Raw genomic sequence first — 27,961 nt, forward strand, 5'->3', positions numbered from 1 at the left:
TGACAGATGTTCACAAGCCTTTTTATTTGGGAACTATGTACAGTACGTATTTCTTTACAATGATGATTACAGTGCAACACAGAGCAGCAATGATGGTGATTCCCAGCAACATCTCTCTCAATGCGATGAGAGAGATGATTACTAGCAGCTAACCACAGCTGTTGAAATCATCTCCATGACTGGCTGTACTGCCATCAAGCCTTCAGTTGGAGGAGCTGTGGTTTGCATCTTTATCTTTCACGCTGCAAGAATGCAACTGGAAGGTATTATAAGGAATACATGACGATCAACAATGGTCAGTTTTTGTTTTTTTTTTTTTTCCTTGGGATAGACATCTGCAATGAACAATCTGTAAAGGAGTATAATATACCATTCACATTATATTCGATGTATAGTAATGGATTATTGTTGCTTTCAAAGTCTCCAAATTCAATGTGAAGCACCAAGTTCCATATGAATATGTTCCTAGTTTGTTCGTCAATTTTCCAGGTTTCTGTACATGAAAACATAATTAGCAATGACATTTACTACCCATACAATTTAACTTAATGAGTTATGTTCCGATTTTTTAGTACAATCTACGTTGGATGTTCTTTTGTCAGAGGTCTCTATGATTTTGCTACGAAGACCAGTGTATAGATAGAGATCTTAGATAGGGATTATGTTCTCACCTTCCACATGTGTTGTTCTATCATCTAAAAGGCAATAGAAGCTGAAAAGTTGCTCAGAGATTTAGTTGTGTATCTTTATGATGTAGGGATTCATCCTGCATTAAGTATTAGGCGCTCCAACTTTCTTATTTTAGTTTATATGATGGCAATGAAATAAAAGCACTTTTAATGGATCGATGGTCTTCATACCAATAGGGGATCAGCAACCAATGGTGTGATTATGCATTCAGAAAGGTATGCATTTAATTTGCAGCTAACACGTCATACTTAGAAGGTACTAACAAGCCACTTCAGAAGAGATCTACCAATTATATGGATGAAAGAGAAATGAAAAACAGAAGTACAGGAAGTAGGGCCAGAAGAAACAAAGTTGAGAGCAAAAGAGATATTACTCTAGTTTCGCCAACAGACTTTTCACTTCACTAATTGCAACACTTGCAGCATACAGTGCCAACTTCTTCACCTATAAACACAGAATTAGTGTGAGAAATCTATCTAGGTATACCAAATTATGTGTGACCTGCCGTGACCTTTGATTCATTTTGAATGGATGGCTATTCCCAGAACCAAAGATGCTTTATATTTTCTGCTTAGTGATGCTTCCACATCTCTTCAATACCAGACAATCAAGTAGTATATATAATCACTCCTACATTGCTAGATGATATAAATTACACTAGGGACAAATTTTAGTCAAACCTCCAGGTTAATATGCACTTATGCATACACGCATTAAAGGCACAAATGGATGTGTTAGCAACATGCAACAATCATTTCTTGGAGAGAATGATATAAAGTAAAAAAATATATATTTAGGAGATCCATTGGAGGGATGTCCAGGCCCAAAACATCAAGCAGATTAATTTCCTGCGTAAAAGGATCAAGATAATCTTAACCTTTCATGATCCAACAACATCAACTAGGTGATGAAGAAAGTCCCCTACTGATTTTATTTATTAATATACATATGCATTTTGACAAGGGATAATCACCTTATCAACCCCACTATTTTGGACAAAAAACACATAAGACTGACATACGTTAATAAGTAAATGTATAACATCACCATCGCTTTAGAATGAAGTGTAAAATCAATATAGTTTCCTTGAGTAGACACATCACCCCCCTTTGGCTTATATATTTTATATGATAAATTGGTATGTAAAAGGACACATGTTACATTTAAAGCCTGACATACTTTAAAAGTAGATGAATAACTCACCTTCGTCTTAGAATGAAGTGTAAAATTAATTTAGTTCCATAAGAAACACATCAACCCCTTCAATTTATATATTTTATAGGAGAAATTGGCATATAAAACACACATGTTGTATTTAACACATTCCTTCATGTTTCAAAACAGTTTGAAGAAATCCTTGAAGGAATGGGATTTCTAAGTTTTCTATAATGGTAGAAAACTTTACAAACAGATTCAATCCTTCTATGAATACAACATGTCTTTAAATACAAGAGAATTCTATCATCTATCTCCTAAAAACTAAGAATTAGAAATACAGAATACAACAGATTAAGTTGGAGAATTTTTCTCTAAAATCTTCTCCTAAAAATTAGGAGATAATGCAGCTAGATCCTTTCCTATTTTTTAGGAGTTGCTTTAGCTGGTCATTTATCTTCTTTTAAATCTTTTTCTGTCAACACTCCCCCTCAAACTGGTGAATGAATATTGATCATTCCTAGCTTGCATACTAGATCTTCAAATCTTCTAGCTGCCAATCATTTTGTAAATAAATCTGCCACCTATTTTTTAGAAGGAACATAAAGTATTTAGATTATACCTTTTTCAAGTTTTTCCTTTATAAAGTGTCGATCAATCTCTATGTGTTTAGTCCTGTCATGTTGCACAAGATTATGAGCAATGCTTATGGCTGATTGGTTATCACAAAATAACTTCATCGGCTCATTGACTGAAATCTTCAAGTCTTCTAGAACAATTCTGATCCATAGCAATTCACATAAGCCTAGTGCCATGGCCCTGAATTCCGCCTCTGCACTTGACCTTGCCACTATGCTCTGCTTCTTGCTTCGCTAGGAAATCAAATTTTCATCTAAAAACATGCAATAGCCAGTGGTAGACCTATCCATAAGTGACCCAGCATAGTCCGCATCTATATATCCTTATACTTCCAATAAATCACCTCATGTCTTGAATAGAACTCCTTTGCCTGGGGTTGTTTTCAAATAGCACAGTATTCTTCTTACAGCCTGCATATGACTTTCAGTAGGGCAATGCATGAATTGACTTATCAAACTCACCGCATAAGTTATATCTGGCATAGTGTGGGACAAATCTCCCTACCAATCTTTGATACCTGCCCCTGTCTACTGGAGGACTATCATTATCTTCACTTAACCTTGCATTAGGTTCTACTGGAGTATATACTTCTTTTCCTCCCAACAATCATGTTTCTTTTAAGAGATCCAGTATGTATTTGCATTGAGATAAGAAGATACATTCTTTAGAATAGGCCACTTCTATTCCCAAGAAGTATTTGAGTGATCCCAGGTCCTTAATTTTAAAATTTTGAGCCAGATTGCCTTTCAATGCATGCTGTTCCTCCAGTCATTTCCTATTACAATAATATCATCCACATATACCAATAATACAGCCAGTTTTCCATTCTTAGAGTGTTTGAAGAAGAGTGTGTGATCTCCCCTACTCCGTTGATATCCCATGAGCTTCATAGCCTTAGAGAACCTATCAAACCATGCCCTTGGAGATTGTTTGAGACCATAAAAAGCCTTTTTAAGTTTACATATCTCACCCTTGTGTCCTCCTTCGAATCCTAGTGGTTGTTCTATAAAGACCTCTTCTTCTAAGTCACTGTGAAGAAATACATTCTTCACATCTAATTGATGCAATTGCCATCCATAAAAGGTTGCCAAAGATAGCAAAATTCTAACTGTGGTCATCTTGACAACCAGAGCAAAAGTCTTCAAATAATCTATCCCATATGTTTGAGTATAGCCCTTAACAACCAATCGGGCCTTGTACCTTTCCAAAGATCCATCTGCATTATATTTCAAGTTGTACACCCATTTACAACCCACTGGGTTTACTCCCTTTGGCCTAGGCACCAACTCTCATGTATCATTTTTCTTTAGGGCTCTCATTTCCTCTTCCATGGCTAGCTTCCATTTCTGATCCTTTAAGGCCTCTTCAACCATTTTAGGAATAATAAAGTATGAACAGGAAGTTGGCTAGAGAAGTCAGAAAGCTGGAATGTTTTGGGGATAACCTGTGGTAAGATAGATAATTGGCTAGAGGATGTTGAGTGCATCTTCTAACCCCTTTTCTGATAGCAATAGGAATATCCAACTCGGTAGAAAAAGTATGAACAGGATTGGGAGGCTAATTCATATCAGTACTTGACTGCAAAGGAGATGTTGATCCTGGCTAAGGAGCAGATATGAGCTGTTGTTTTCGATGGTACACAAAAGGGGATCCCTTATATTTGATAGAGGATGATGTCTCCAGGTGTTGATCTTGTCCAGAAATAGGGATTTCTGAAGGGTTTTCAACTGGAACGGGAGCTGAAATTTCAGGAACAGTAGCTAGAATTTCAGAAACAGTAGCTGGAATTTCAGAAACAGCAGTAGGAATAGTGGGGATAGTAGCTAGAGTAGCTAGTGCTGGAAGGTCTAGATCAAGTAAACCTTGGTCACCATTCAAGTGTTTCTCCCCCTGGAGACCAAGATGAGTAGATGTGAAGAAGGGTGAGATTCTACAAAGGTTACATCTTTAGAAAAAAATAATTTTCTGATAGGAGGATGATAACATTTGTAGGCTTTTTGAGTAGGGGAGTAGCTAAGGAAAATGCAGCGAAGAGCCCTAGGATCCAGCTTGTCCCAAGCCTGTTGAGGTATGTGGCAGTGTTCGAAAATTCGGCCTAGGCGCTGAGCGGCAACCGGCTGCAGCGATTTAGGGCTACTCGGTAGCCCTATGCGCCATGGCCGACTAATCGGGCCGTAGCGCCGCCTAGGTGGACCATGCGGCGCCTAACCGCCTAGGTCGCGCACGACCTTGGCCACCTAGGTCATGCGTGTCTTGGGCCAACCTTATTTCCCCCTCCTTTTCTCTATTTCTCGATCCCCTTTCCCTTTCTCTCTCTGGTTGTGTTCATCACGGCTCCTCTCTCTCTCTCTCGCCTTCGATCTCCTCTTGGTTGTTCGCCGCCGCCATTGATCTCTTCTCTTGGTCTTGCTCTCTCGTTGCTACCGACCTCACCTGTTGGTCGTTCTCTCTCGTCGCCGATTGGGTCTTGCTGCGATATGTATCCAACTATCTATCTTCCTCCGCCAACGCAAGCTTGCCTTTCTGCAGCAACTCAACAGCAAGCAGCAACGCAAAGCTGCTCGTTGCTCACTTGCGTATTGCTTGCTTGCTGCTTCAACAAGCAATACGCAAGCTTGCTGCTTCAAGCAGCAGCTGTTGATTTCATTAGATGAGTTTTAATTAAATTTCAATGTATATTATTCAATACTCAGGGAAAAACAAGAAAACAGGAAGTGAAATGAATGATTCGGATAGGACTGGAAGTACGGAAGCATCGTCTGAGGCCTCCTCAATTCTTAAAAGGAAGTCAAATGATGTCGGATGGGAGTATGAAATGTTAATTGATCCGAAGAATATGGATAAAATTAAATGTAAGTTGTGTGGTAAAATTATGCCTGGAGGTGTTTACAGAGTAAAAGAACACATTGGCCACATTTCTAGAAATGTTTTTGCATGTCCAAAATCTTCTCCAACTGATCAAGCCAAATGTAAGAATGCTATTGCCGAGGCAAAGAATAAGAGGAAAAATAAGAAGAATGAGGAAGATTTGATGAGATCAACTGTTAATATCTCTGAAAGAGTGGAAGGGGATGATGAAGATGAATTGCAAGAGTTAGGTAGCAAAAAAACGTCTCGTACTCTTGGCCCTATGGATACATTTGCAAGCTCCATCAGCCCTGAAACTTGTTTGAGTGCGAGAATGACCCAAAGGCAACAAACTATTAGTGAAGCACTATTTAAAGAGAGAACACAGTCTGTTCGTGAATATTGTGCTAGATGGATGTATGAAACTGGTATACCTTTCAATGCGATTGACAATGATAGCTTCAAATTGTTTGTTGAGGCGGTTAGTCAATTTGGGCCGGGCTTCAAACCTCCCAGTCAATACCAATTCAAGGAACCGCTATTAAAGGGGGAAGTTGACAGAATAAAAGAGTTATTAAAGAAGCATGAAGAAGAGTGGGCACGAACTAGGTGCTCCATTATAACAGATGCTTGGACAGATAGAAAAAGGAGGAGCATCATGAACCTATGTGTTAATTCTAATGCAGGTACTGCTTTCCTTTCTTCTAGAGAGTCCAAGTGAACTTATCTTTGAGTATGTGGATAAATGCATTAAGCAAGTTGGGCCACAAAATGTCATCCAAGTAGTAACCGACAATGCTGCCAATAATATGGGAGTGGCAAAATTATTGAAGGTGAAGAGGCCAAATATCTTTTGGACCTCATGTGCTACTTACACCATCAATTTGATGCTTGAAAGTATTGGAAAACTGCCGAAGTATAAGAAAGTCATTGATCATGCCAAGAGTTTCACAATCTTCATTTATGCACACCATAAGACCTTGTCCTTAATGAGGTCATTTACGAAGAAGAGGGATATAGTGAGACCAGGAGTCACTAGATTCGCTTCTACTTTCTTGACTTTACAGAGTTTGATGAAGAAAAAGGCCCAACTAAGGGCAATGTTTACCAGCTCTGAATGGGAGGAGTGCAAATGGTCAAAGATTGTTAAAAGGAAAAAAGCCTATGCTACTGTGACGAGCATTGCTTTTTGGAATGGTGTGACTATATGCCTTAAAGTTTTTGCACCTTTGGTGAAGGTGCTTCGAATTGTTGATGCGGATAGAAAGCCTTCTATGGGCTTTTTATGTGGAGAGATTAAGCAAGCAAAGGAAGATATTAAGGAGGCCTTAAATAATCTTGAAAAGAACTATAAGCCTATTATGGAGATTATTGAAGTAAGGGTAAAAGATAGGCTAGATAGTCCACTACATTTTGTAGCTTACCTTTTGAATCCCTACTACTTTTTCAAGGATATGGATATACAACTTGATAATGAAGTGATAGATGGGCTTTTTAACTGTGTGGAGATGTTTTATCATTATGATGGTGAATTGCAAGGCCATGTTATAAATGTTGAGTTGCCAAAGTATACTCGTAAAAATGGAGCTTTTGGAAAATCATGGGCAACTCAAGGGTGTGCGAAAAATGATGATAATTATAATCCAGGTATAAAATTTCTTTAATCCTTTCTATTGTGTATTAGTGTATAAATTAAATTTGTTTACTTTATACTTGTTTGACCTATGTAGTTACATGGTGGATGACTTATGGAAATCAAACTCCAAACTTGCAACGAATGGCGAAAAAGATTCTCTCGTTAACCACTAGTTCATCCGGTTGTGAAAGAAATTAGAGCACTTTTGAAGGGGTTAGTGTATATATGAATTATATTTATTTACTATCAATTAGTTATCCTTATTCAGTTATCATTTATATTGATATTGCTTTTATTTTATTTATGTAGATACATACGAAGAAAAGAAATAGACTAGACGTGAATCGATTGAACAATCTAGTCTATGTTCAATTTAATGCGAAATTGATGAACAAGCACAAAAGGGAGAAGGAAATAAATGTTGATGTGCTACTTGCTAGTGATGCTAGTAATGCACAAGGATGATCGTTGATGGAGAAGATGATGAAGAAGTTGAGCCTGGTACGGGGCTCACTTGGGAAGTGGTTGGTGAAGCATCGGGAGCAGACGAGATGCTTCAAGCTCGAAGAAGTTCTAGGATGAGAGAGCTTCATGAAGATGATTTTCAATCAGAAGAAGAAGATGAGCAAGAAATCAATGAATTTGATTTTGAGTCCGATGAAGATCGTGTATTTGAAGAATATGGAGAGGAAGAAGACCAATTAGATAGTTAGACTTATATTCTTCGGATATGGTTTATGTTGTATTATTGCTACTTCTACCTTCTTGAACTTATAACTAATATAATAGTTTATTTTCTGAGTCTTAATTCCATTATTTCACTTGTCTTTTCAACTTTGATTTACCTGAAAATAATATCAAATTACATCAAAAGGTTTTTAGAAAAAAAAAAAATCATTTTTCCTAGTCGCCGCCTAGGCGCCCGACTAGCGCCTAGCGCGTTTTTGAATACTGGTATGTGGACAAAGGTAACACATCCAAAGACCCTAAGAGGTTGAGGGGTGTGCAAGCTAAGATGAGGAAAGTGAGAGATGAGACATTGGAAAGGACTGTTATAGCCAAGAAGTTTGGAGGGCACTTGATTAATGAGATAAGCTGCAAAGAGAACTGCTTCTCCCCAAAAAGTTTTAGGGACATTGTAATGATGAAGAAGAGTTCTAGTGACATTTAGGAGATGTCTCATCTTCTTTTTAGCCACTCCATTTTGTTGTGGAGTGTTGATACAGAAAGATTCATGAACAACTCTTTTTCATTAAAGAAATGATGCAAGTGATGATTAAAATAATCCCTTGCATTATCAGTCCTAAACCTTTGAATAGAGGATCCAAATTGAGTTAAGATCTCGAATAAAATTGAGGCAAGATGTTGAATTTTGACTTAGTATCTGCTGATGTGGTTTGAAGAAGTCAAAATAAATTAGGATTATCCATAACTAATAAATTAGCAACTATCTGATATTGTTTGTTAGTTGTTTTGGCTGGATGTTATGCTATATTATTCTCCACTTTATGCTCATTTCAGTTTACATTTTAGCTGTATAAATTAGAGTTTACGATTGAATAAAATATATGACTTTTTGCTTTGCTGTTTTTCCCCTTCTCTTTTCTTCTTTCTTCATAAAATACCAACAGATGGTATCGGAGCGTTTTTCTTGAGGGACCTGTTAGTTGAGAGAAAACCAACACCGATGACCTACCGTGCTACACCTTCAACAGCAGCCCCAACAACATGCCATCCTACCATGCCGGTATTAGCTGAAATTCCCCAAATGCACAGGAACTTCGATGGATACCAATAACTGGAGTTCTGCTCAAGGTGCTATTAAATCTATGATGGAAATTGGAAGTTCTGGCGCTGTTTGGAGGACCCAGTTGCCACCCAATGAACTACAAGAGATTGCTAACAAAATCATGGACACTTTGAAGAGGCACCTTCCTTTTTCTGGACAAGAGGGACTTCAAAAACTCAAGCAAATTGCAAGTAGATTTGAGGAGAAGATCTACACCTCTGCAAGAAGCCAGTCGGATTATCTAATAAAATTATCTCTGAATATGCTGACAATGGAGCCCAAATCTCAAAATACCATGGCCACTTCTCTACCAGCTAACTCTGCCATTAATAGTAAAAATCCCCAAGATGAAGCCAAAGCAACAATAAATAGCCAACTAGATGAGGAGTTTTTCTAACTCTACTCAAAATCATATTCATGCCTAAGCTCCATAACCATATCTATGCCTTATAACCATAAATCATAAAATGCCCCCATAACCATACCTATGCCTCATAACCATAAACCATAAAATATCCATATGCTTATATTTAAGACATGCCAAAATTTAAAATTTGCATTTGCAGTCTCAAAGTCAAGGAGGAGCGTTGAATTTTGACTTAGTAGCTGCTGATGTGGTTTAAATGAGTCAAGATAAATTAGGATTATCCATAACCAATAAATTAACAACTATCTGATATTGTTTGTTAGCTGTTTTGGCGGGATGTTTTGCCATATTATTCTCTACTTTATGCTCATTTCAGTTTACATTTTAGCTGTATAAATTAGAGTTTACGATTAAATAAAATATATGACTTTTGCTTTGTTGTTTTTCCCCTTCCCTTTTCTTCTTTCTTCATAAAATACCAACACAAGATCATGCTAACAACAGTTTTATCTTTTAAAAGAAAGATCCAAATCATTCGAGTGCAATCATCTATAAAAGAGATGAACCACCTAACTCCCGAACAATTAGGAGTCCTAGATGGCCCCCAAACATCGAAATGAACTAAAGGAAAAAGGTGTGAAGACCTTGTATTACTAATAGGATATAAAACTCGATGGTGTTTGGAAATTTAACACACATCACAATGCAAATTACTAAGATCTACTTGTTGAAATAACTGAGGAAACATTGTTTTTAACAAAGAAAAAGATGGATGGCCCAGCCGATAATGGTGAAACCAAATTTCAGAATGATGGCTAAGATTGAGATGTGCAGGCTAGGGTGGGTAATAAGGTCCTTCGGTTTAGAACATACAGTCAATTCTTCTCCTCAGCTGCACCAATCATCTTCCCCGTTGCCAAGTCCTGAAATTCACAAGAATGAGGAGAGAAAATAACACGACAATTTAGATCCTTAGGAAGTTGATGGATAAAAAGCAGGTTGGTTGACAAATTCGGAACATGAAGGACTTGGTTGACAGAGAAATTAGGGTTAAGAGTGACTTTACCTTGTCCTTTGATGGGAATGGATGTACCATTGGCAATAACAATTTGTTTAGGAGTTAGAAGGGATTTGTAGGAATCAAAGACAGTAATATTATGGTATATATGGTCTGTTACACCTGAGTCTAGAATCCATGTATCATCCCTAATGATTTTAGAGGCTGTTAAAGAATAGAAATTGAAATAATCACCTGGTTTAATACCTGATTGAGCAATAGAACACAATCCATCCTAGATTGTTTGTAAAAATTGCTTAAGCTTGTTGATTTAGTTCCATTCCATTCGTTGTGTCAGTCTTTTCGACTCTTTCTTCCTGTTTGTTTGAAAGATAGGTCTGATTTTGAGCAAGCATATTTCGAAATCCCCCCATCTTTTGAAGGACTACTTCCTTCTCATGTAACTTAAAACAAGTTTCACGGGTATGCCTTGATTTTTTACAATAAGTGCACTATAAATTCTCCTTCCACTGTGGCCGAGACTGTCCATCATCTTTTCCTCCTTGTTTAAACCGTGGCCCTTCTTCATCAGCTCTTCCTAGTTGCAGTATGGACTGCATCCTTTCTCCTCTATTGGTCAGCATTGCAGATCCTTCAAAGTGGATCTCCCCCAGCATTGTAACTCTCTTATTTTCTTCACTACGGACAACTACAAAAACCTCATTAAGAGATGGCAGCCTTTCCCTTTCGAGTATCTGAACCCTTACTTGGTCATATTCAGGGTTAAGTCCTGCCAAGAATTCCACAACTCTATCCCTTTCGAGAATCGAGTGTAGAGTTTTTGTATCTTTTCCATAGACCATCTTAATGTCTTGATAATGATCAAGTTCCAGCCATAAACCGTTCATCTTGTTGTAATACTCAGTAACCGTTAGTGATCCTTGTTTACTGCCACTCAATTTCATTTTAATCTCAAAGATAACCAAAGCATCCTAAACTTTTGAATATGTACGCCTAATAGTCTCTCATACATCCTTAGCATTAGACAAAAACATGTAATTTCTACTAACGCCAGGCTGCATAGCATTCCACAGCCATGACATAATCATGGAATCCTCAATATCCCATTATGTAAAGCCTGGATCGAAGCTTTTAGGACCTGGATCGATTAGGTGATGTAGCTTCCCTTTACCCTTCAGGAAGTTTTCATCAATTGAGCCCATTGTAGGTAGTTGCGCCCATCCAATCGATAAGACTGATGCAACCCTGGTAAGTCCCCAGTGACCAAACTTCCTATCAGAGTATCGCCCATATTGGGTCCTTCTAAAGATGACAGTCTTTCTCAGATGTTTCAGACATGATTGAAGAAAGAGATGAAGAGGACTGCTGCAATCAAGGTAGGAACGAAACGGAATGGTTGAAGCAGCAATGCAGCCGCAACTTAAAAATAAACTGGAAGAGCTAGAACAGCAATGAAGGCTGAGCAAACGAAGGCTTAGAAGAGATTTAGAGACATGGCTCTGATACCATGAAGAAATCCTTGAAGGAATGGGATTTCTAAGTTTTCTATAATGGTAGAAAACTTTATAAATGGATTCAATCTTTCTATGAATACATGTCTTTAAATACAAGAAAATTCTATCATCTATCTCCTAAAAACTAGGAATTAGAAATACAAAATACAACAGATTAAGTTGGAGAATTTTTCTCTAAAATCTTCTCCTAAAAATTAGGAGATAATGTAGCTAGATCCTTTCCTATTTTTTAGGACTTGCTTTGGCTGGTCCATTATCTTCTTTTAAATCTTTTTTTGCCAACACAGTTCAAAGTATAATACAATTATATGTGACTTTACATATAATATATATCATATGTTTTTCATCCAAACACAGGGAACAAAAGTTATCCCTTTTAACTAATATCCATTATTCAATGAGGAACAGAACCTTGAGAAAAGAAGCAAATCCCTTAACAATTATTGATATTATTATATGCAATATCTGAAAATATAAAAAGAATTTGCTAAGAAAAATTAGAGAGAAACGAGGTAACCCTAATGAGACCACTTTCCTACAATGTAGTCAACTCTTGTACACTGAAATCTGAATAGTCCAATTAGTATGTTGTAGGTTCACTACCACACGATTCTTCCAATCCATCATGGATTTCAAGTTTTACCATGCTTAAGCAAACACAACACAAGAACATAATTCACTCCTACTCCTGGTTGAATCAAGAATTTCTTTCTTTTGTTTACCCATTCTATTCATAAAACACTTGAGCAATCTTCTACAACTATAAATAAATTTGAAATGTAATTTCACACTCATTTTGGGTTGGTGGTGAGGTTTGAACTCAGGATTTTCTTGTTTCGATACTGTGTTAAATTGTTAACCCTCATCTCATCTAAAATCTTAAACTGTTAGATACAAAGTTAACTTCATCTTTTTATATTATTATTTTTACTCTCAACACCCATTAAAGAATTTGGACCCAAATAGGTAATCTCACACATTTTATCCTACATTCTACTCTTTGCATGCATTTCCATTGGGTAAAATTCAGGTATCTATGGTGTCATGTTTGAATGGAAAGCAATTTTGTCCATTATAAAAACTTGATTTATATGGTTGCTTTACCATGTATATTTTAGAGTACAAGGATTCTATAACTGACGATACTCGCACATTAAGGCAAATTTAGATCTCTAAGCCTTAATCTAATTAAATATGTATGGAATTACAGGTCAGAATAAGCAACATCATGAGTGGCAGAATCATGCACATCGTTAGCTGAATTTGGAAACTAATATATATTTTGCTTTTGGTAAAATCATTTAGTTATGACAGAACAAAAACTTCACTAAGCCAATATAATTAAAACAGCAACATATCAAGTCTTAATTCCACTAGGTTGGGTTGGCTATATGATGCCAATGGATGGCTAATAATTTCATTTCATGCTTCATGTTGATAGCAAATAATATTATTAAAAAATGTAGTTATCTCATCTCTCTAACAGCTGAAGCTTTTAGATAAGTTGACAGTCAATATTTTATTTTAATATGGTATTGGAGTAACCACATGTCTTGTTCTCAAAGAGTATTTCCAATGGGATATGTAAATAGTTGCAAATATGTACCCTAACTCGGCAGTAAAGACTGGCCGCAGATGAGGGGACATGTTGAGAGTGAAAAATAAAAATATAAAACATAAATTCACCCCTCTTTGTAGTAGCTTCAACTTTTAGATGAGTTCGTGAAGATTTTACCACTTCAAAAATCATTCATACCGCATAAACACCATGCAATCAACTTTAGCAATAAGGTTCGTGGTGATAATGTGCTAGAGAGCAAAGTAAAACGTACCTCCAATTTATCCTCCTTAGATCTATGGGATTTAGGAAGCATGCGAAACTCCTCTGTCAACCGAATGCATTCTTGAACATTGTCGGGGGATACAAAGTCAAGGGCCACTTTAATGCAGGACTGGACAACAGTTTGACAAAACAAAGAATTAGTTTCCACATTAACTTTACCAGGAACAGGAGGTTGGTTAAATTAACTTAAAATAGATGGGGATATAGATAAGACAACGGATCAATAAAACTTAATGGACAATGTCTATAAATTTCATGAGCTAATTTAAAAGCAGAAGTTGCAATTATAATCTCATCCTCAACAAAGGAAAATTCTAAACTTGTGACATTAAATCAGTAAAATGCAGGCAAAGAATTCCTCCACACTGAAAAAAGAACTTAAACAGCAATTTCCAGTCTGGAAACCCAATAAAGGCAATCTTGAAATTACAAGGCATGAGTATTTAAGGACTGCACCTGTCTGTTTCTCACTTGATGTGGGCATCCAGCAGGAATGAACACAGCCTCTCCAACGTATTGCTCAAACGTCCAAGGTTCGACATCTGGAAAAGAAGGTTAGAAAACCAGTTTGGTAAATGAGTGTGGGGCATGTATTAGGCAAAGGCAAGTGTAGATTAGCAAATTTCTCACTGTATTCCTCCTTGAGTTGCTTCTTATGCCTCTCATTCAGATAAAAGGTCTGGTCATGGATGGGATGACAAACCTAAGACAGGTTCAACAAGTCAAGTCAGAAACTCAAGTTAAAATTTGAAGTTATTGAACGGTGGAAAGCAACAATACAGACAGAATTCACAGGACAATTGTTGATGTGGTGAAATTCTTTCCTATGCTTCTTCAAATATTCAGTTAACTTGGGAACATCTTGTCTACGGAAGATGTCCCATACAGCACTTCCTTGTGCAACCTTCGAAGATTTGTTGATTTGGATAGTATCATTCACTGGAACCAAATTCTCCCCCTCCGGTACTGAATTACCGGGTTTATTTTCCAAAAAGGCTGCCTCTTTATCATCTTCATCACTGATGGGCTTCACCTCCCAGACATCAGAGGGTTGAGAAAATCTCTGGTCACATGAATCCCTTGTACTTGTTTTATTGTCTGGTGAGAATGAATTATTTTCAGCAACACTGTTACGCTTTGCAGAAAAATTAGGGTCTACACCTATATCACCTGGTTCTGGCTCTGTCAATCTTAGATTTTTATCTCTATGTTTATCTAAGAGCGTTAATCCTAAATCATCCTGCTCATTCTTAAGCCCGTTTGTTGTTGGGACACCATGAGATTGACTACTTTTCTGATAGTGTGATACATTTCCAGCAATGTCAATCTCTGCACCTGGTTGATCAGCATGACATAACTCCTTGGGGACAGGATTGCTGGAAACAGTATGTACAACATCTTCAAAGGGAACACTCCTCCCACTAATATCGCATTGTTTGACATAATCACTGGAGGCCACATCCGTCTGAACTAGTTCTGGCTTTATAAAGTCTGGTTCATTACCTCCACCATCACCTAAGAGAGCAGTGCTCATTTTACCATCAAGCTCAGTTTTTCCAGTACAAGGTGGTTTTGCATGCGTTTGAAACATCGGCTGTTTAGCATCAAAAACACTTGTCTCTTTACCATGTCTTTCAGTAAAAAGTGAGCTAGAGTCTTCCGAGACATGAATGTAAAAGTCAAATGTCAGATCTTTTCTTTTCAATTCACTGGGAGATTGACTATTGGTGTTAGAAACTACCACCATCCTTTCAGAAAAAGCAGGGTATCCTTGAAAACAGTCTGTTCCAGAACCTACAGAGTCTAACAAAGGCAATGTCCTCTCATCATGTTCTTCATCAAATTTCCCTCCCTCCCTCAAATTCTCTGGTAAGGAAGCATCCCCCTTGCTGAAATTTGTTTCCACCGGATATTCAATATCCATGTTTTCTACTTTCTGAGATTGTCTAGGCAGCATTTTTTCAAGCGTGCAAAATATCTCGTCTGTTCTGCCATGAAGCAGAGGCAAGTCTTCAGCTTCATATTCATTCTGCAACTTCTTTATGATTTTATGTTGCCATGGAGGAATCTTCACCTCCGTTGTGTGTGTCAGTACATTTACCTAAATAGAAGGTAAGAAAAATAGATGAAAACTTTATGATGTAAACTAGCAGGAAAAATAGCTTAAAACTGAGTGGCATTTGGTGTTTAAAACACATCAGAATAGGAAAAGGGACATGAGAAGTATACCAGGAAAACAATAAGTTGACAACATGGTGCCATTCCGAAAGTTAATGAATTACATAAACAGAATAATTGACACTGAAGTAAGCATTTGAATCTGTGCTATTTCACTGAAACCTAAAATTGCAATATCAAGAGGAATTTAAGTGAACAAGTCAAACAACTCCTCATGCACAGAATGAGATAGAAGAATTAAACACAGTACATGAATCAACATAAATCCTTTAAAAAATTTCGGTTAAGATTTTATATTCTTGCAATATTCATGAATACTTATGATTGTAGCATTTTGAAGATGAGGAAACTAAATGACACAAAAGAATCTGCATTCATGCAGTCAAGTAGTTACTGGTGACCAAAGCCTTACTGCCTCCACATGGGGTTGGTTACATGGATTCTAGCTTGCCAATCAATCAAAAACTAGTATGCTGCCTTTAAAGATGACCTGATCAGATAGAGTTAATTTGGGCATCATGATAAACAGGTGATATTGTTCAACAAAGGGGGAAAAAATAAAAGACAGAGAAATATGGAAAACAGAAACAGAAGTCCTCATCTTCTGATGATTTTACATTTAAAAGTGTATATATATATATATATATATATATGATTTCAGGTAAGATGTTCATTCAAAATATTATATCCACCTTGGTAATGCCCACGCTGTAAAATGTCACCACTAAACATCCAGGGATAACAAGACATATTTCTGAAAGCCTAAAAACTGGATTAGCATCAAAGACTATATTCAAGTACACACACATTCAACAAATACTGGACATGAGATCTACACCAGAAAAGAAATATGTCTGCCTAATCTGTTGGCACATTTCAGTAGTATCTACAATGCAAACTCAAGTAATGAGAACCCAATTCCACCTCCTGCTATTATGCTCTCATTTTTCTATGGAACATTATACTATTGCATATTAATTCCATTGCACTTTTAAGACACTCAAGTATATAGTTTTGGGACCAAATCATAACCTGAATTATACAATAAAAAATCGTGTTGCTTGATGCAGAGATGGAAGATATTTGATCCTAATATTTTATTGAACCAACGTATGGACAGAAACAACTGAAACACAAAAGGTTGCCAAAAAGGAAAATTACCAAAAAAATACCCAGCTTTCACCTTGCTTTCAATTTTAGAATCAACTTTTAATTTTATTGATTAAAATATCTAACTTTTCACTTAGTTTCAATTCTGAACTATTTTTTATTGCCTTTAGATTTTACCATTAATTGTTGGTGTGATAAGCTATGTAAGATGACGTGGTTGACGAGGTGGCAAATTCTTGCCAACTAAGCGGCTGAGAGCCTATACAAATGTTGGGTTCGTGGCAAGAACTTTTGACATCAACCAAAACCTTTTGGAACACCTTAAACAACAATTCAAGATGGTGCCAAAACCCTAGTTTTGTAAAATTTGTTGAAATACCACAGTGAGAAATATTAAAGGTGTTCAAGTCCCATGACAAGATGTGAGAAACATTATTGTGGCTTTATCACTACACAAGTATAATAAGAAACATCATAACAAAGCTTCTTCAGAAAAAATACATACCGCATCAGAAATGTCACAATGAAGTTTAGTTACTGAATCACCTCTACCAAGCTCTTCCGGAGATCCATAAGCAATGTAGGTCTTTGGTCCAAGATCGGGTTTCAAAGCACCATCTGGAAGTTTTGTAGCAAGATTCAGAAGACCAGACCTGGGATGCGTATAATCACCGTAGGGAAGCATAGCAAAAAATTCTGCACCATGCCTTGGTAAACATTCCTCAAATGAGTTTGAGGGTGGCCAATCCTTCAGCTTCAACATCTCAGGCCAGCCAGTCTGATGCCTGCGGCCCTCTAAATAGCCCCTAAAGAATTGATGAATGTTAATCTCAACCTGCAGCACAAGAATCAAACATGTATTCAGGTCATGATTTTAAAGTTAAAAAAAAAAAAAAAAAATCCTCTTGAAAGTACAAGCAAAACAGCCAGTAGGAATTTTTTGCTGATTCTGATTAAAAACTGCATGGAGGTCAAAGAAAGCCAACTAAATCAACAGAATTAGATGTTGGCTGTTAACATTGTGCAATTGAATGGACTTAGCACTGGTGATAATCACACACAAGCATGTAACACTCAATTAATTCCTCAGCTAACTTCCAGTCAAAAACTTCTGACATGCAAATCATAGATCTGCCACACACTGCTCTAAGGACCACCAGGAGTTCATAATGAACAACCAAATAGTTATTCCAATTAACAAATAGTTATTTTGAAACTTATATAGTAAGAACACTACTAAAAAGGGATCATACTTATTTTGGATACTCTAAACACATCAAACATTCATCCAGAGGTGTCTTACCACTCTATTTGATCAGATAATCATAATCACATGTCAACAGAGGTTTGTCTTTATTTTTTTATTAGTTATGCTAGAATTAGAGACAGCCCATACACTTGGGAGACAGATGTGTAAACCCACAATGTTCAAACACACAAAAACATATTGCAAGTTTGAAGAAAATAATTTGGATCCACTGATAAATATAACAATTTTGATTTTATCTTAATCCCAGTCTTTACTCCTTACAGTATTTTTTTTCCAAGATCTTCCAATTTGCATGAATTCAGATTTCTAATTTAAAAGGTTTGTCTTAATATTATATTAGTTAAGTTAGAACTAGAGAACCCCCATTGTTCAAACACAAAAACATATTGCAAGTTTGAAGAAAACGATTGGATCCACTGAAAAAATATAACAATGTTGACTTTACCTTAATCCCCCAGTCTTTACTCTTTACAGTAATTTTTTTTCCAAACCTTCCAATTTGCATACGAGTTGAGATTTCTCCAATAGATATTGGAGTTTGCATTCATACTACTTTTCTAATATCTAGAATGTGAAAAATGATACTATCTCACATAAAACTTCACATATATTCATTGAGAAAGAATGCTAGAAATTGATTTTATTACTACTATATAATGTGCTTCTATTTATAATTGTCCCTACTTTTTTATGCAGGGAACTCTTTTCTCACAAAGAATATGTTTTTTCACTGGTTGAGTTACATGTCATATTGTGCTTGTGTCCTATGAAGGATGGACAGAATGAATATGACACATCAAAAACATGCAGACGTGATAATTTTCAAAATTGCTGGACATGATAGTTGGGAAACAGACAAAACTATAGCAAATGACAAAACGTGCGAACATAATTAGTCTAAATTTTGAACCCAAGTTGAAATTGTGAAGCAACTGAAGGTGCAAAAGTTATAATAAATACATTTTTATCAATCTAGTTATACCCCAACATTTTTTTATATAAAATGAACTGAAGATAGGTTCTCTATAGATTGCATTATAACCCCCAAGCGTGTTCAGTGTATGTTCTAAATAGGATATGCATATTCCCAGCACATTGGAAGCTGTCCCAGCATATTGATGTCTCTAACACACTAACAGCATGCCATGCAGAAAATAATAGATCAATATGACACACTAGACAGTGTCCAAGTGGCTAACATGTTTCTGACACATGTTTAACACATCTCACACTAAAGTTTATGTCCATTTGGTGTCCAGTACCTATAGGCTGTCCTTGGTGAAGTGTCCATGCTTCCTAACCTATATTTTGTGTATGCCCATGCTTTATAGCAAGAAATCATTAGTAGAATCACAGCAGCTTTTTGTAGTCAAGATAACTCTGTCAATTTGTAACAGAAATTTACTTTTCATATAGGACTACTCTTAAGAAATTTCATTGGAAACCTAACCTTTTGTCTGAAATGGAAGATAAATCTCAATAGCATACTCTACATTTAGATGAAGATTGTTTTATAGGAACCTAGCAAACACTTTTTTTTTTTTTGAAGTAATTGTATATAAAATTGGCTGATCATAACGTCCTACCAGCATCATAACAGTGAAAATTATGAATGGGAACAAAAGGAAGTATCAATCACAAGATGACACCTGCAGGGATCAAACACGTACCTCACACCAATCCAAGCAATCAATAGCCTTAACGCAAAAGTTATTCTCTTTCAATTTTCTTTTTGCACCTCTGAAAGCCCTCCACATGACCATTGGCTCCCAACTAAGACCAGATGTGTTTGCCAGCACATTTCTAACTATGACAGGTTCACCTCTCATCCAGTGCATTTGGAAATGCTCAAATTCACTATCTTCTGAATTAACAGCATTTGGGCAGTACAGAAAATTATCATGACTGTTCTCCCTATAAGATGCCAGCCTTACTCCAGAATCATTCACATTACCTCCTACAGATCTGACAGGAAAGCACAAAGAACATCCCTGAGAAAAATTGATATCTGGTGCCTGATAATTGATCGTAAGATCCTCAGCACTTCTAATTAAGTTGTCCACCCACTTGGCATCAAAGATACGTCTCATGACCAATGTTCCAGCACCACAACCTCCAAGTTCTTTTGGAGGGCAAGGAATGCTACCATCCATCTTCGCTCTCCAATCAAAGCTATTATTTACTTGAGTCTCTTGGCCCTCCATACCATATTCTTTCTGATGCACAGAAATCTCATCCTTCACGTCCTTAGAGTGATCATTAAACCTTTCCAGAAACTGATGAATGGAAGGCTGTGCTCCACTACCTCCAGGCTGAAAACCTTTTCTGATTTCTTGACAACAATTGAGACAAAGATCATAAGAACAAGCAGGATTTGAGCAGCTTCTGTGGAAATTGACAATGGATGTATTGCAGTTGTCACTGTTGAATAAGAATTTCTGTTTGGTTAGGTTTTTTATCATTATGAACTAAAAACTTAAAAGTGCAAATAAGCTTTTTAGAGAATCCAACGACATATCTATTACAAATCAAGTAATGAGAAGACACACAACTCTCAGATAAGAGGATAATTTTTAAAGACACTGTCATGATCATGGGTTTCAGTAGGGTGTAGCCATTTAATTTGCATGTCAGCTATAGCATATTAATTCTGTACAGAGCAGTTACAACTTGTAACTGAATTGTAACAGTTGATTGGTTAGTTATATCCAATTTGTTTGGAGGCATTCAATGAATTACTGAATTTCAGTTTCTAAATTCTCTCTCTCTCAATTCTCCCTATTTTCTGCCTTAATTCTTGCCACTTTCTGCCCTAATTCTCGCCATTGGCTGAGAATTTACACTGTCAGGTCCAGGATCCTGACAGACACCAAGATATACACACACACACACACACACATATATATATATATAGAGAGAGAGAGAGAATATAACATGTGGGATGGGGGGGGGGGGGGGGGACTAAAGAAGTGGTACAATGAATCGCTAAGGAATGTGGATTTTTTTTTTTTTTTTTGGCTCAGAAGGAACATGGATTTAATGAATGGTTCACATCAAGTATAAGGTGGTTATGAAGAAAAATATATATTAGACCAGATATATCACAAAATGTAGATCACGTTGTTGCACCACAGATAAAGACTGCATATTCCAGTTCACATGACCTACACATATGATGTAATCAATTGTTTTAGTGCAAAACCTAGTTTCAATGTTATTTGTCATCATTTCCTTTCTAACTATTTCCTATGATTACCCTTTTATATATTTCCATTTTTTAACTCCACACCCTCATTGATTATTTATAATTGCACATCAAAAATGGTAGTGATAGAGTGTTTGTTAGGCTTTCAATTTCCTTACAGTATCAAAGCAGATAAAGCCTGAGGCTTTCCAACCACACTTATTGTTTTGTAACTCATCAATTATGGACTTTTGTTTTGAATGTTTGTGGTGTTTCCTAGGTCATACTCGCTTCCACGTAGGACTATTTTAACTCTTTATTATAACAAGGTGTCCAAGGAAGAACTTAAGATCGGTATGGAACATCACCCACTTTTTGTGTTGTGGTATCTATGGGCTTGAAAATCACTATTCCAAGAGAACAGTGTGTTTCTCTTTTTTGTGGCTCTAAGAGGATTCCTCTTTTTTGTTATACTCTTTTTTCTCTTTCCTTGATGACCTTTCATTATAGATAGATAGTATCATAGGTTTTGTTTCCTTGCCATTTTTTATAGGGTTCGGCCCCTTTAATATGATTGGTTTACTTGTAAAAAAAAGTTCTGCAGGGAGCCTCAGGCTCTGAGAAAGCCCTTTTTAATAAATCATTTCAAGTGTAAAAAATGAGGAAATATGATTTGAAAACATCAAATCAGAGCATAAGAAAAAAGGAAAATTTGACATAATGAAGGAAAACCAAACTAGCAAAACAAAAACATGAAAAACTTTACCTATCCCATGATCATGAGACCCACTTTCATTCCTTGCCACTCGTTTAAAAACCACCATATCAAGCACTTGTTGAGTTATAATCAGTTGAGCATCATATTACATTTAACCTTCATATAGGTATTTGAACTTTATAAAATTGCCACGTCTGCACAATCATGAACTGTTTCATATTTAAGGTTTGGGAAGAAAATGCCACATTACCCAGTGAAAGGAAATCTGTGGTTTAAGTAGGCACGCCAACCATAATTAGATGAAAAATGCCATCACATGTACAAGCAAACACACATGTATCAGAAAATGGGGGCATATATCCTATTGGATATGCCTGGCTGCAAGTAGAAACCTAGAAATTTTTCTGAGTTTACTGTGGGCAGTAGATTTAAGGCCTGAATGTTTTTGCTAAGAAACAAATACAAAGCAAAAAGTTACCTGGTATCAAACTTAAACGATCTGAATCATGTATAACATGCCAACAAGCTATACTTCAGGTTAAGTCTACATTAAATAAAAAACTTAGGCATTGTCACAAACACTACCAATGCCATTGCTTAAAGAATAACGTGGAACAGTATTACAGATTATCAGTAGTAAGTAGTACCAGTTAGAGATAAAATGACTGAAATTGTCCTGCCAGGTACTGTTAAGACCAGAGATTACATATAGATAGATAGATAGATAGATAGAAATAGAGAGAGAGAGAGTTGTGGGGAAAAGTAAGTATCCAGGAATGTTGGTTGAGATAGTTGGGAAAGACATTGCAGCATATGGGTTAACTGAAATTCTGAGCTTTTTAACAGCCAAAGGGCTTTATTCAGTATATTAAAAATGCAATACCACAAAATACATCCTATCCAACAGCATTTTCAAAGCACTAATGACAAAGTAATTAATTCTCCCAAAACTTTATCCAGTTCTCGCCGTTCATTGTGATCATTTCCAAACCATGAAAGATTTCTGATTCAATCTAGTGAAGAAAAGAATCACACCAGCAGGTTTTACATGGGGTGCTGTTTTCCATCTCCTCAGTGGGGAAAGTGCAGCATCCACTCCAGGTAGGATATCAAGGATGATTCACGCAAGTAATATTTTAATTATAATATTGATCTTTAGACACAGTTTAAACCAAAATAATAAACTTTCATGAAACAATAATTGGACATAGAAAATTATGGATAGAGTATATTGTTTCAGCTGCTCATGTGTTCAACTGAGTACAACAACGTGTCAAGCCTTAATCCCACTAGAAGTGATTGGCTACAAAAATTCTAGCTTGCCAATCACATAAACTACATAAATCAACAAAGACTCTTTTAGTGAATTCACAGACTACTTTCAATTATACCAAAATTAAAGTTAACAAAAAATCTTCAGTTCAGGATGCAATTTGTGAGCATGAGAAATACCAGAATACTCTGTCGTCTAGATCAAGTCTGGACTTTTCTACATCTGCTTCCGTCAATTCCTTACCTGCAGTACAAAATGAACAAACACCCAAACACATGATAAAAGAAAATATCTAGATGTAAAGAAAGGCAATCTCTAAATCATCATGTCAAAATTTTCAATACCAAGTATGCTAGCTTCAACATTGAGCTCACAATTCTGCTCGCTTTGGATATGTTGCAGAAGGGGGAGAATTTTGTGTAGCAAATAAAGCGATCTATGTAATCTGATATTCTCACCTGGCTCTTTTTGAGTAACCTACATCCAGAATATGTGAATTTGATGAAAAAACTGCATTCAGGAATGATACATAAAACAAAAGGAAAATATAAATTAAAGTAGCATGATCAACATGCCTTTACAATAACATCCGCTTGAAGGCATGCTCTGCAATTGCAATTTCCGCAACAAAATGGGCATGCATTCTGAATTTCCTCCTCCCTCCTTCCAGGGTACCTATTTCAGAGCAGTTATACAACAATCAGAATCATTTTGTGCTGGCAAAAATATGGCAGAATCGTTTTAAGTTTTGACAAATTTATTGCCAGTTCTTTACTTGCATTGCCTAACCCTGAGATTGAACACCAAGCAGGATTTTCTCATTTTTAAATGGAAAGAACTTACAAGTTTCTTTTCTATATTGTGTTATCCATTCAGCCAAATTATAGAAATTCAATATAGGCTTAAATAGCATACTAAAATTTTACAGTTAACATTACCACTTTGCAAGGCACTCATAACAGTAGCGTTTCCTTCTGCAATTTAAACAAAATATAACACCACTTTTATCACTCCTCAAGCACTGGTGGCACAGCCTCCTTTGCTCTTTCCTCCAACTGCTATCATCCTGAATCAGAAACCTTAAGAGTTAAAAGAAATTTTCAAAATGGAAATTAGAAAATATATATACTAAGAAACTTATATTCATTATAATAACAAAAATATGCATGAGAGAGAAAATTGAAAAAAAAAAAAAAAACTATATTATGTTTTTTTTCCTTTTCCCCGTTCTCCCTATTATGGAGAAGGAACCTTTCGCTTGGTTGTTGAAGCATAGGTCCTATTTCTGTTACCACTGTATAGAATAAGATAATAGAATACAAACCATTACACAAGCATAGAAAAGTATCATAAGGACATTGTTAACCCCCCCCATGGCACCTTATCATAAAAAGGTTGAACATGATATGCATCTCAAATAAAATATCTTGCACAGATGATATGCTGTATATTAACCATGCTTTGTTGGACAATATTAACACCACCCCCCCCCCCCCCCCCTTGGGGCACCTTATCAGTCAGTTTCCAGCACCATATGATGTTCTGCCTCCTACTGCTTTTCCAGCAGATGGCAGTTAATTCAATGCCCTCATGTTTCTTTCTAGACAAAAAAGTGTATTATGTTAGCATTGCAATTGAGTGCCATGAGTGTGGATCAATAGTTGTTGCTACGGGTTCAGGATCAACCGTTTTTGCTTCTTTTTTTTTTTGGCAGCTAATCAAAGGTATTAACAGTTTCTACAGGTCCAGGATGACCAAATACTAAAGACTAAAAGCATAAACATTCAACCATTAGATCGACAGTTCACTACAACTTCGTGATTAAAATGAAAAGCCACTGCTATTTGATCAAATAACCAGAGTTTATATTTTGATTTTGACAGAGTTCCTGTTCGGCCTCAGTATGTTATGGATGATATTTTGACCGCTTGTTTTGAGTTGCATGAAGTCTAGGGAAGACCCTTATTTTTTATAAACTTTAAGGTAATAACAAATCAAAAAAGAATGAATGAATTTGAAAGAACTCACTGATAATCCTGAATTCACCAATACATTTGTTTCTTCTTTCTTGGAGGATTTTTCCTCTTCTATGTTTACATATTTTCTTGGTCTTCCTTGGGGTCTCTTCATATTACTGCTAGATTTAGCCAATAAGTTTCCAGCATCTTTCTCAGTAACCAAATCATTCTGTTCTTTGTCAGAACATTTCAGTACTTCACCAGCAATAATTAACCGCTGCTTCTTCTTTGATCCCTTCGGACGGCCCCGCTTTCGTTTCATGGGTACATTATCGTCTCCTTTCTCATTTTCATGGAAAGTTCCAGGCACTTTGCCGCAATCTCCACTAGCAGAAAGTATTGGGTGTCCATTTGACCCACAAGCAACATTCCCATCTCTGCCATGACTTTCAGAAGAAAAAATGCCAGCCTCACTCCAACCTCCAATAGCACCAAAACCAGGTTCTTCAGCCTTTGAACAATGAGATACATTCTCAACTCCACCATCCCCATTCTGGTCCCCTTTACCAGTCAGCCTTGGAGCTTCACCAGCCGGAAAAGTTAGCTTCAATTTATTCTTAGAACCCTTAGGCCGGCCTCGCTTATTCCTCTTCCTATCTTTATCATGACTTCCATTCTTAGCACCAAAATGGCTACTCTCACTCCAATCTCCATCAGCACCAACATTGTGTTCTTCACACTTTAAACAATGTGATCTAATTTCAACTCCTCCAAAATTGTTATGAACAACTACATCATCTCCATTCTCATCTTCTCCACCAGTATGGAGTGGAGTATTAACAACAACTGACTTATCTTTATTCTCTGAACCCTTAGGCTGTCCTTGCCTAGACTTCTTCCCAACAATTCCACCTCCAACTTCACCATGGCTCCCAAGTTCATCATATAGTATTTCTTCATTTTTCTCAGGTGAAATAATTTTCCTCTTGGTCTTAGAACCCTTTGGCCTGCCACGCCCCTTCCGCTTAACAATGGCACCAGCTACACCAGCACCACCTTCAACAACCACTTCTTGATTTTCACGAATTGGCTTCTCAATATTTGACTCCTTTGGCCTGCCACAGCCATCCTTATGCTCATCAATCTCACTTGAGCCAGCAATTTCAATGCACATCAGGTTATACCTATCAGTTTCGGGAATTTCATCCTTGCTAGGTGAATCTTCCTTCTGGCCGACAACCTTTTCTTTAGCATCACCATCCACTCCAGCAGATTCAACGGTTTGACCCTCAACTTCTCCACCATGATCAAAATTCTTCTTTTCCCTCTTCCATCCTTTAGGTCTACCACGCTTTGCCTTCTTTGTTTCACCTCCATACCCAGACCGGTCTTCAGTTCCTTCGCAGCCAGGAATTTCATAATTGCTAGGTGTATCTTCCTTGTGTCCGGCAACCTTTCCTTTGCCATTATCCTTCACTCCAGCAGGTTCAATAGTCTGACCCTGAACTTCTCCACTTTGACCGAAGCTCTTGAGTCCTTTGGATACCTTCTTGATTTCACCGCCAGTAGCAGAGCCCCCAATTTCATCCGGCCGTTCCACAACAGCGACCAGACCGATTTCTCCACCCACAATTTCACTGGATTGGCCCTGAACCGCCTCACCGTCATGATTCACGCTCTCCATTCCAGCAAACACGCCCTGAACAGGCTGAACTCCTCCAACCTGAAAAATTGGAGCAAATTCGCCATAATAAGCTGGAGCAGTACGCTCTTCGCTCAACTCACTGAACCAGGACAGAACCGGGTCAGACCCGAGAACCGCTTCGTTACACCTAGCAAACATCTCGCGAAAGAAATTGTAACCGGCAGACACACCAGCATTCTCTCCCTGGCCGTCGGAAGCCACCGCGGGAACCTGATTCCCGCCCGTCGGCGGCGGCGAGTCCCAATTGCGCGGCCATCCATCAGCCGAAGGCCCGTCGCTCGCCCACCCCTTCATCTGAAACCAAGAAAAATGCCTCTCACAATAAGCCCTACCAGCCAACGCCCGCTCTTTGCACCTCCAATTCGGAGCGCCTCTTCTTCTACACCTCCATTGCAGCTCACCACCCGCATCGCCGCCGTCGGTTCGCACCACGTGCCCCACCATCACCGAAAACCTACGGCATCATTAAGCGCTGAATTCATTAGGGTTCACGAACGGATGTGAGCTGCTGGACGGGCGTTGAACGTACTCACTGCTTCGCTTCGAGTAACTCCCGTTACCATTGCTTGATCTCGTTGTTTTCCCCCTTTTGTTGCCTTCTTTCAGTCTCAGTTTCAGCTTGGAGCACACAGAAACAGTAGGATCTAAGTCTGGTTTGTTGAAAAATCTCGGACTTGACGAGGGTGGGGTCCAGATTCCATAGTCGACAGTCCATTGCTTTCCCTTTCTGCTTCTAAGCGTGGATTATGAGTTAAATACCGAATTCTGGTACGGCCACCTCACGCATCCCAATGGTGTCTTTATGTTTGATCCCTGCCTAGGCCACGTTTGTCTTCATCTCTGTGTTTATTATTTTTTTAAGCATCAAAGTACTATCTTGGCTTCTTATTTCGCCAATTTCGTCAAATCCGTTTGCTTTATTGTTTAATAATACAATCCCTATATATATATATATAATAAAACTCTTATTTGAAATGTAATAAATGCAACAGGTTATTAGTATTTTTGAATTACATCTCAAACTACGTAATGTATTATAAATAATAAAAATATTCTTCACACTTGAA

At 37.2% G+C, this 27,961-nt stretch overlaps 2 protein-coding genes across 7 annotated transcripts; one reads left to right on the forward strand and one right to left on the reverse strand.

Moving 5' to 3' along the window:
* On the reverse strand, window positions 1–27,628 carry LOC127797420 (uncharacterized). 5 transcript variants are annotated; one of them, XR_008022220.1, is made up of 14 exons: window positions 25,260–27,628; window positions 24,170–24,297; window positions 23,807–23,906; window positions 23,576–23,708; window positions 23,411–23,474; window positions 19,727–20,477; window positions 17,292–17,621; window positions 14,283–15,599; window positions 14,129–14,201; window positions 13,955–14,040; window positions 13,488–13,607; window positions 1,064–1,134; window positions 371–493; window positions 1–242 (listed from the first exon to the last, which is right to left on the reverse strand). XR_008022220.1 is itself a non-coding variant. In XM_052330299.1 (13 exons), the coding sequence occupies exons 1-13, from the start codon at window positions 27,336–27,338 to the stop codon at window positions 203–205; spliced, it is 5,292 nt and encodes a 1,763-aa protein (XP_052186259.1). In that variant the 5' UTR covers window positions 27,339–27,628; the 3' UTR covers window positions 1–202. The 5 variants fall into 5 exon arrangements, 4 of the variants coding, with proteins under 4 accessions (XP_052186259.1, XP_052186260.1, XP_052186262.1 ...); XM_052330299.1 differs by lacking the exon at window positions 371–493; XM_052330300.1 differs by lacking the exon at window positions 371–493 and having other exon boundaries at window positions 1–256.
* Window positions 6,382–7,843, forward strand: LOC127797425 (uncharacterized). Of its 2 annotated transcripts, XM_052330310.1 has the most exons (3): window positions 6,382–6,978; window positions 7,062–7,180; window positions 7,277–7,843. In XM_052330310.1, exons 1-2 carry the CDS (start codon window positions 6,405–6,407, stop codon window positions 7,163–7,165), a joined length of 678 nt encoding a protein of 225 aa, XP_052186270.1. In that variant the 5' UTR covers window positions 6,382–6,404; the 3' UTR covers window positions 7,166–7,180; window positions 7,277–7,843. The 2 variants fall into 2 exon arrangements, with proteins under 2 accessions (XP_052186270.1, XP_052186269.1); XM_052330309.1 differs by having other exon boundaries at window positions 7,062–7,841.
* Window positions 27,629–27,961: the final 333 nt, after the last annotated feature.

This window comes from Diospyros lotus, chromosome 3 (genome assembly GCF_014633365.1).
Source record: "Diospyros lotus cultivar Yz01 chromosome 3, ASM1463336v1, whole genome shotgun sequence".
Lineage (NCBI taxonomy): Eukaryota > Viridiplantae > Streptophyta > Magnoliopsida > Ericales > Ebenaceae > Diospyros > Diospyros lotus.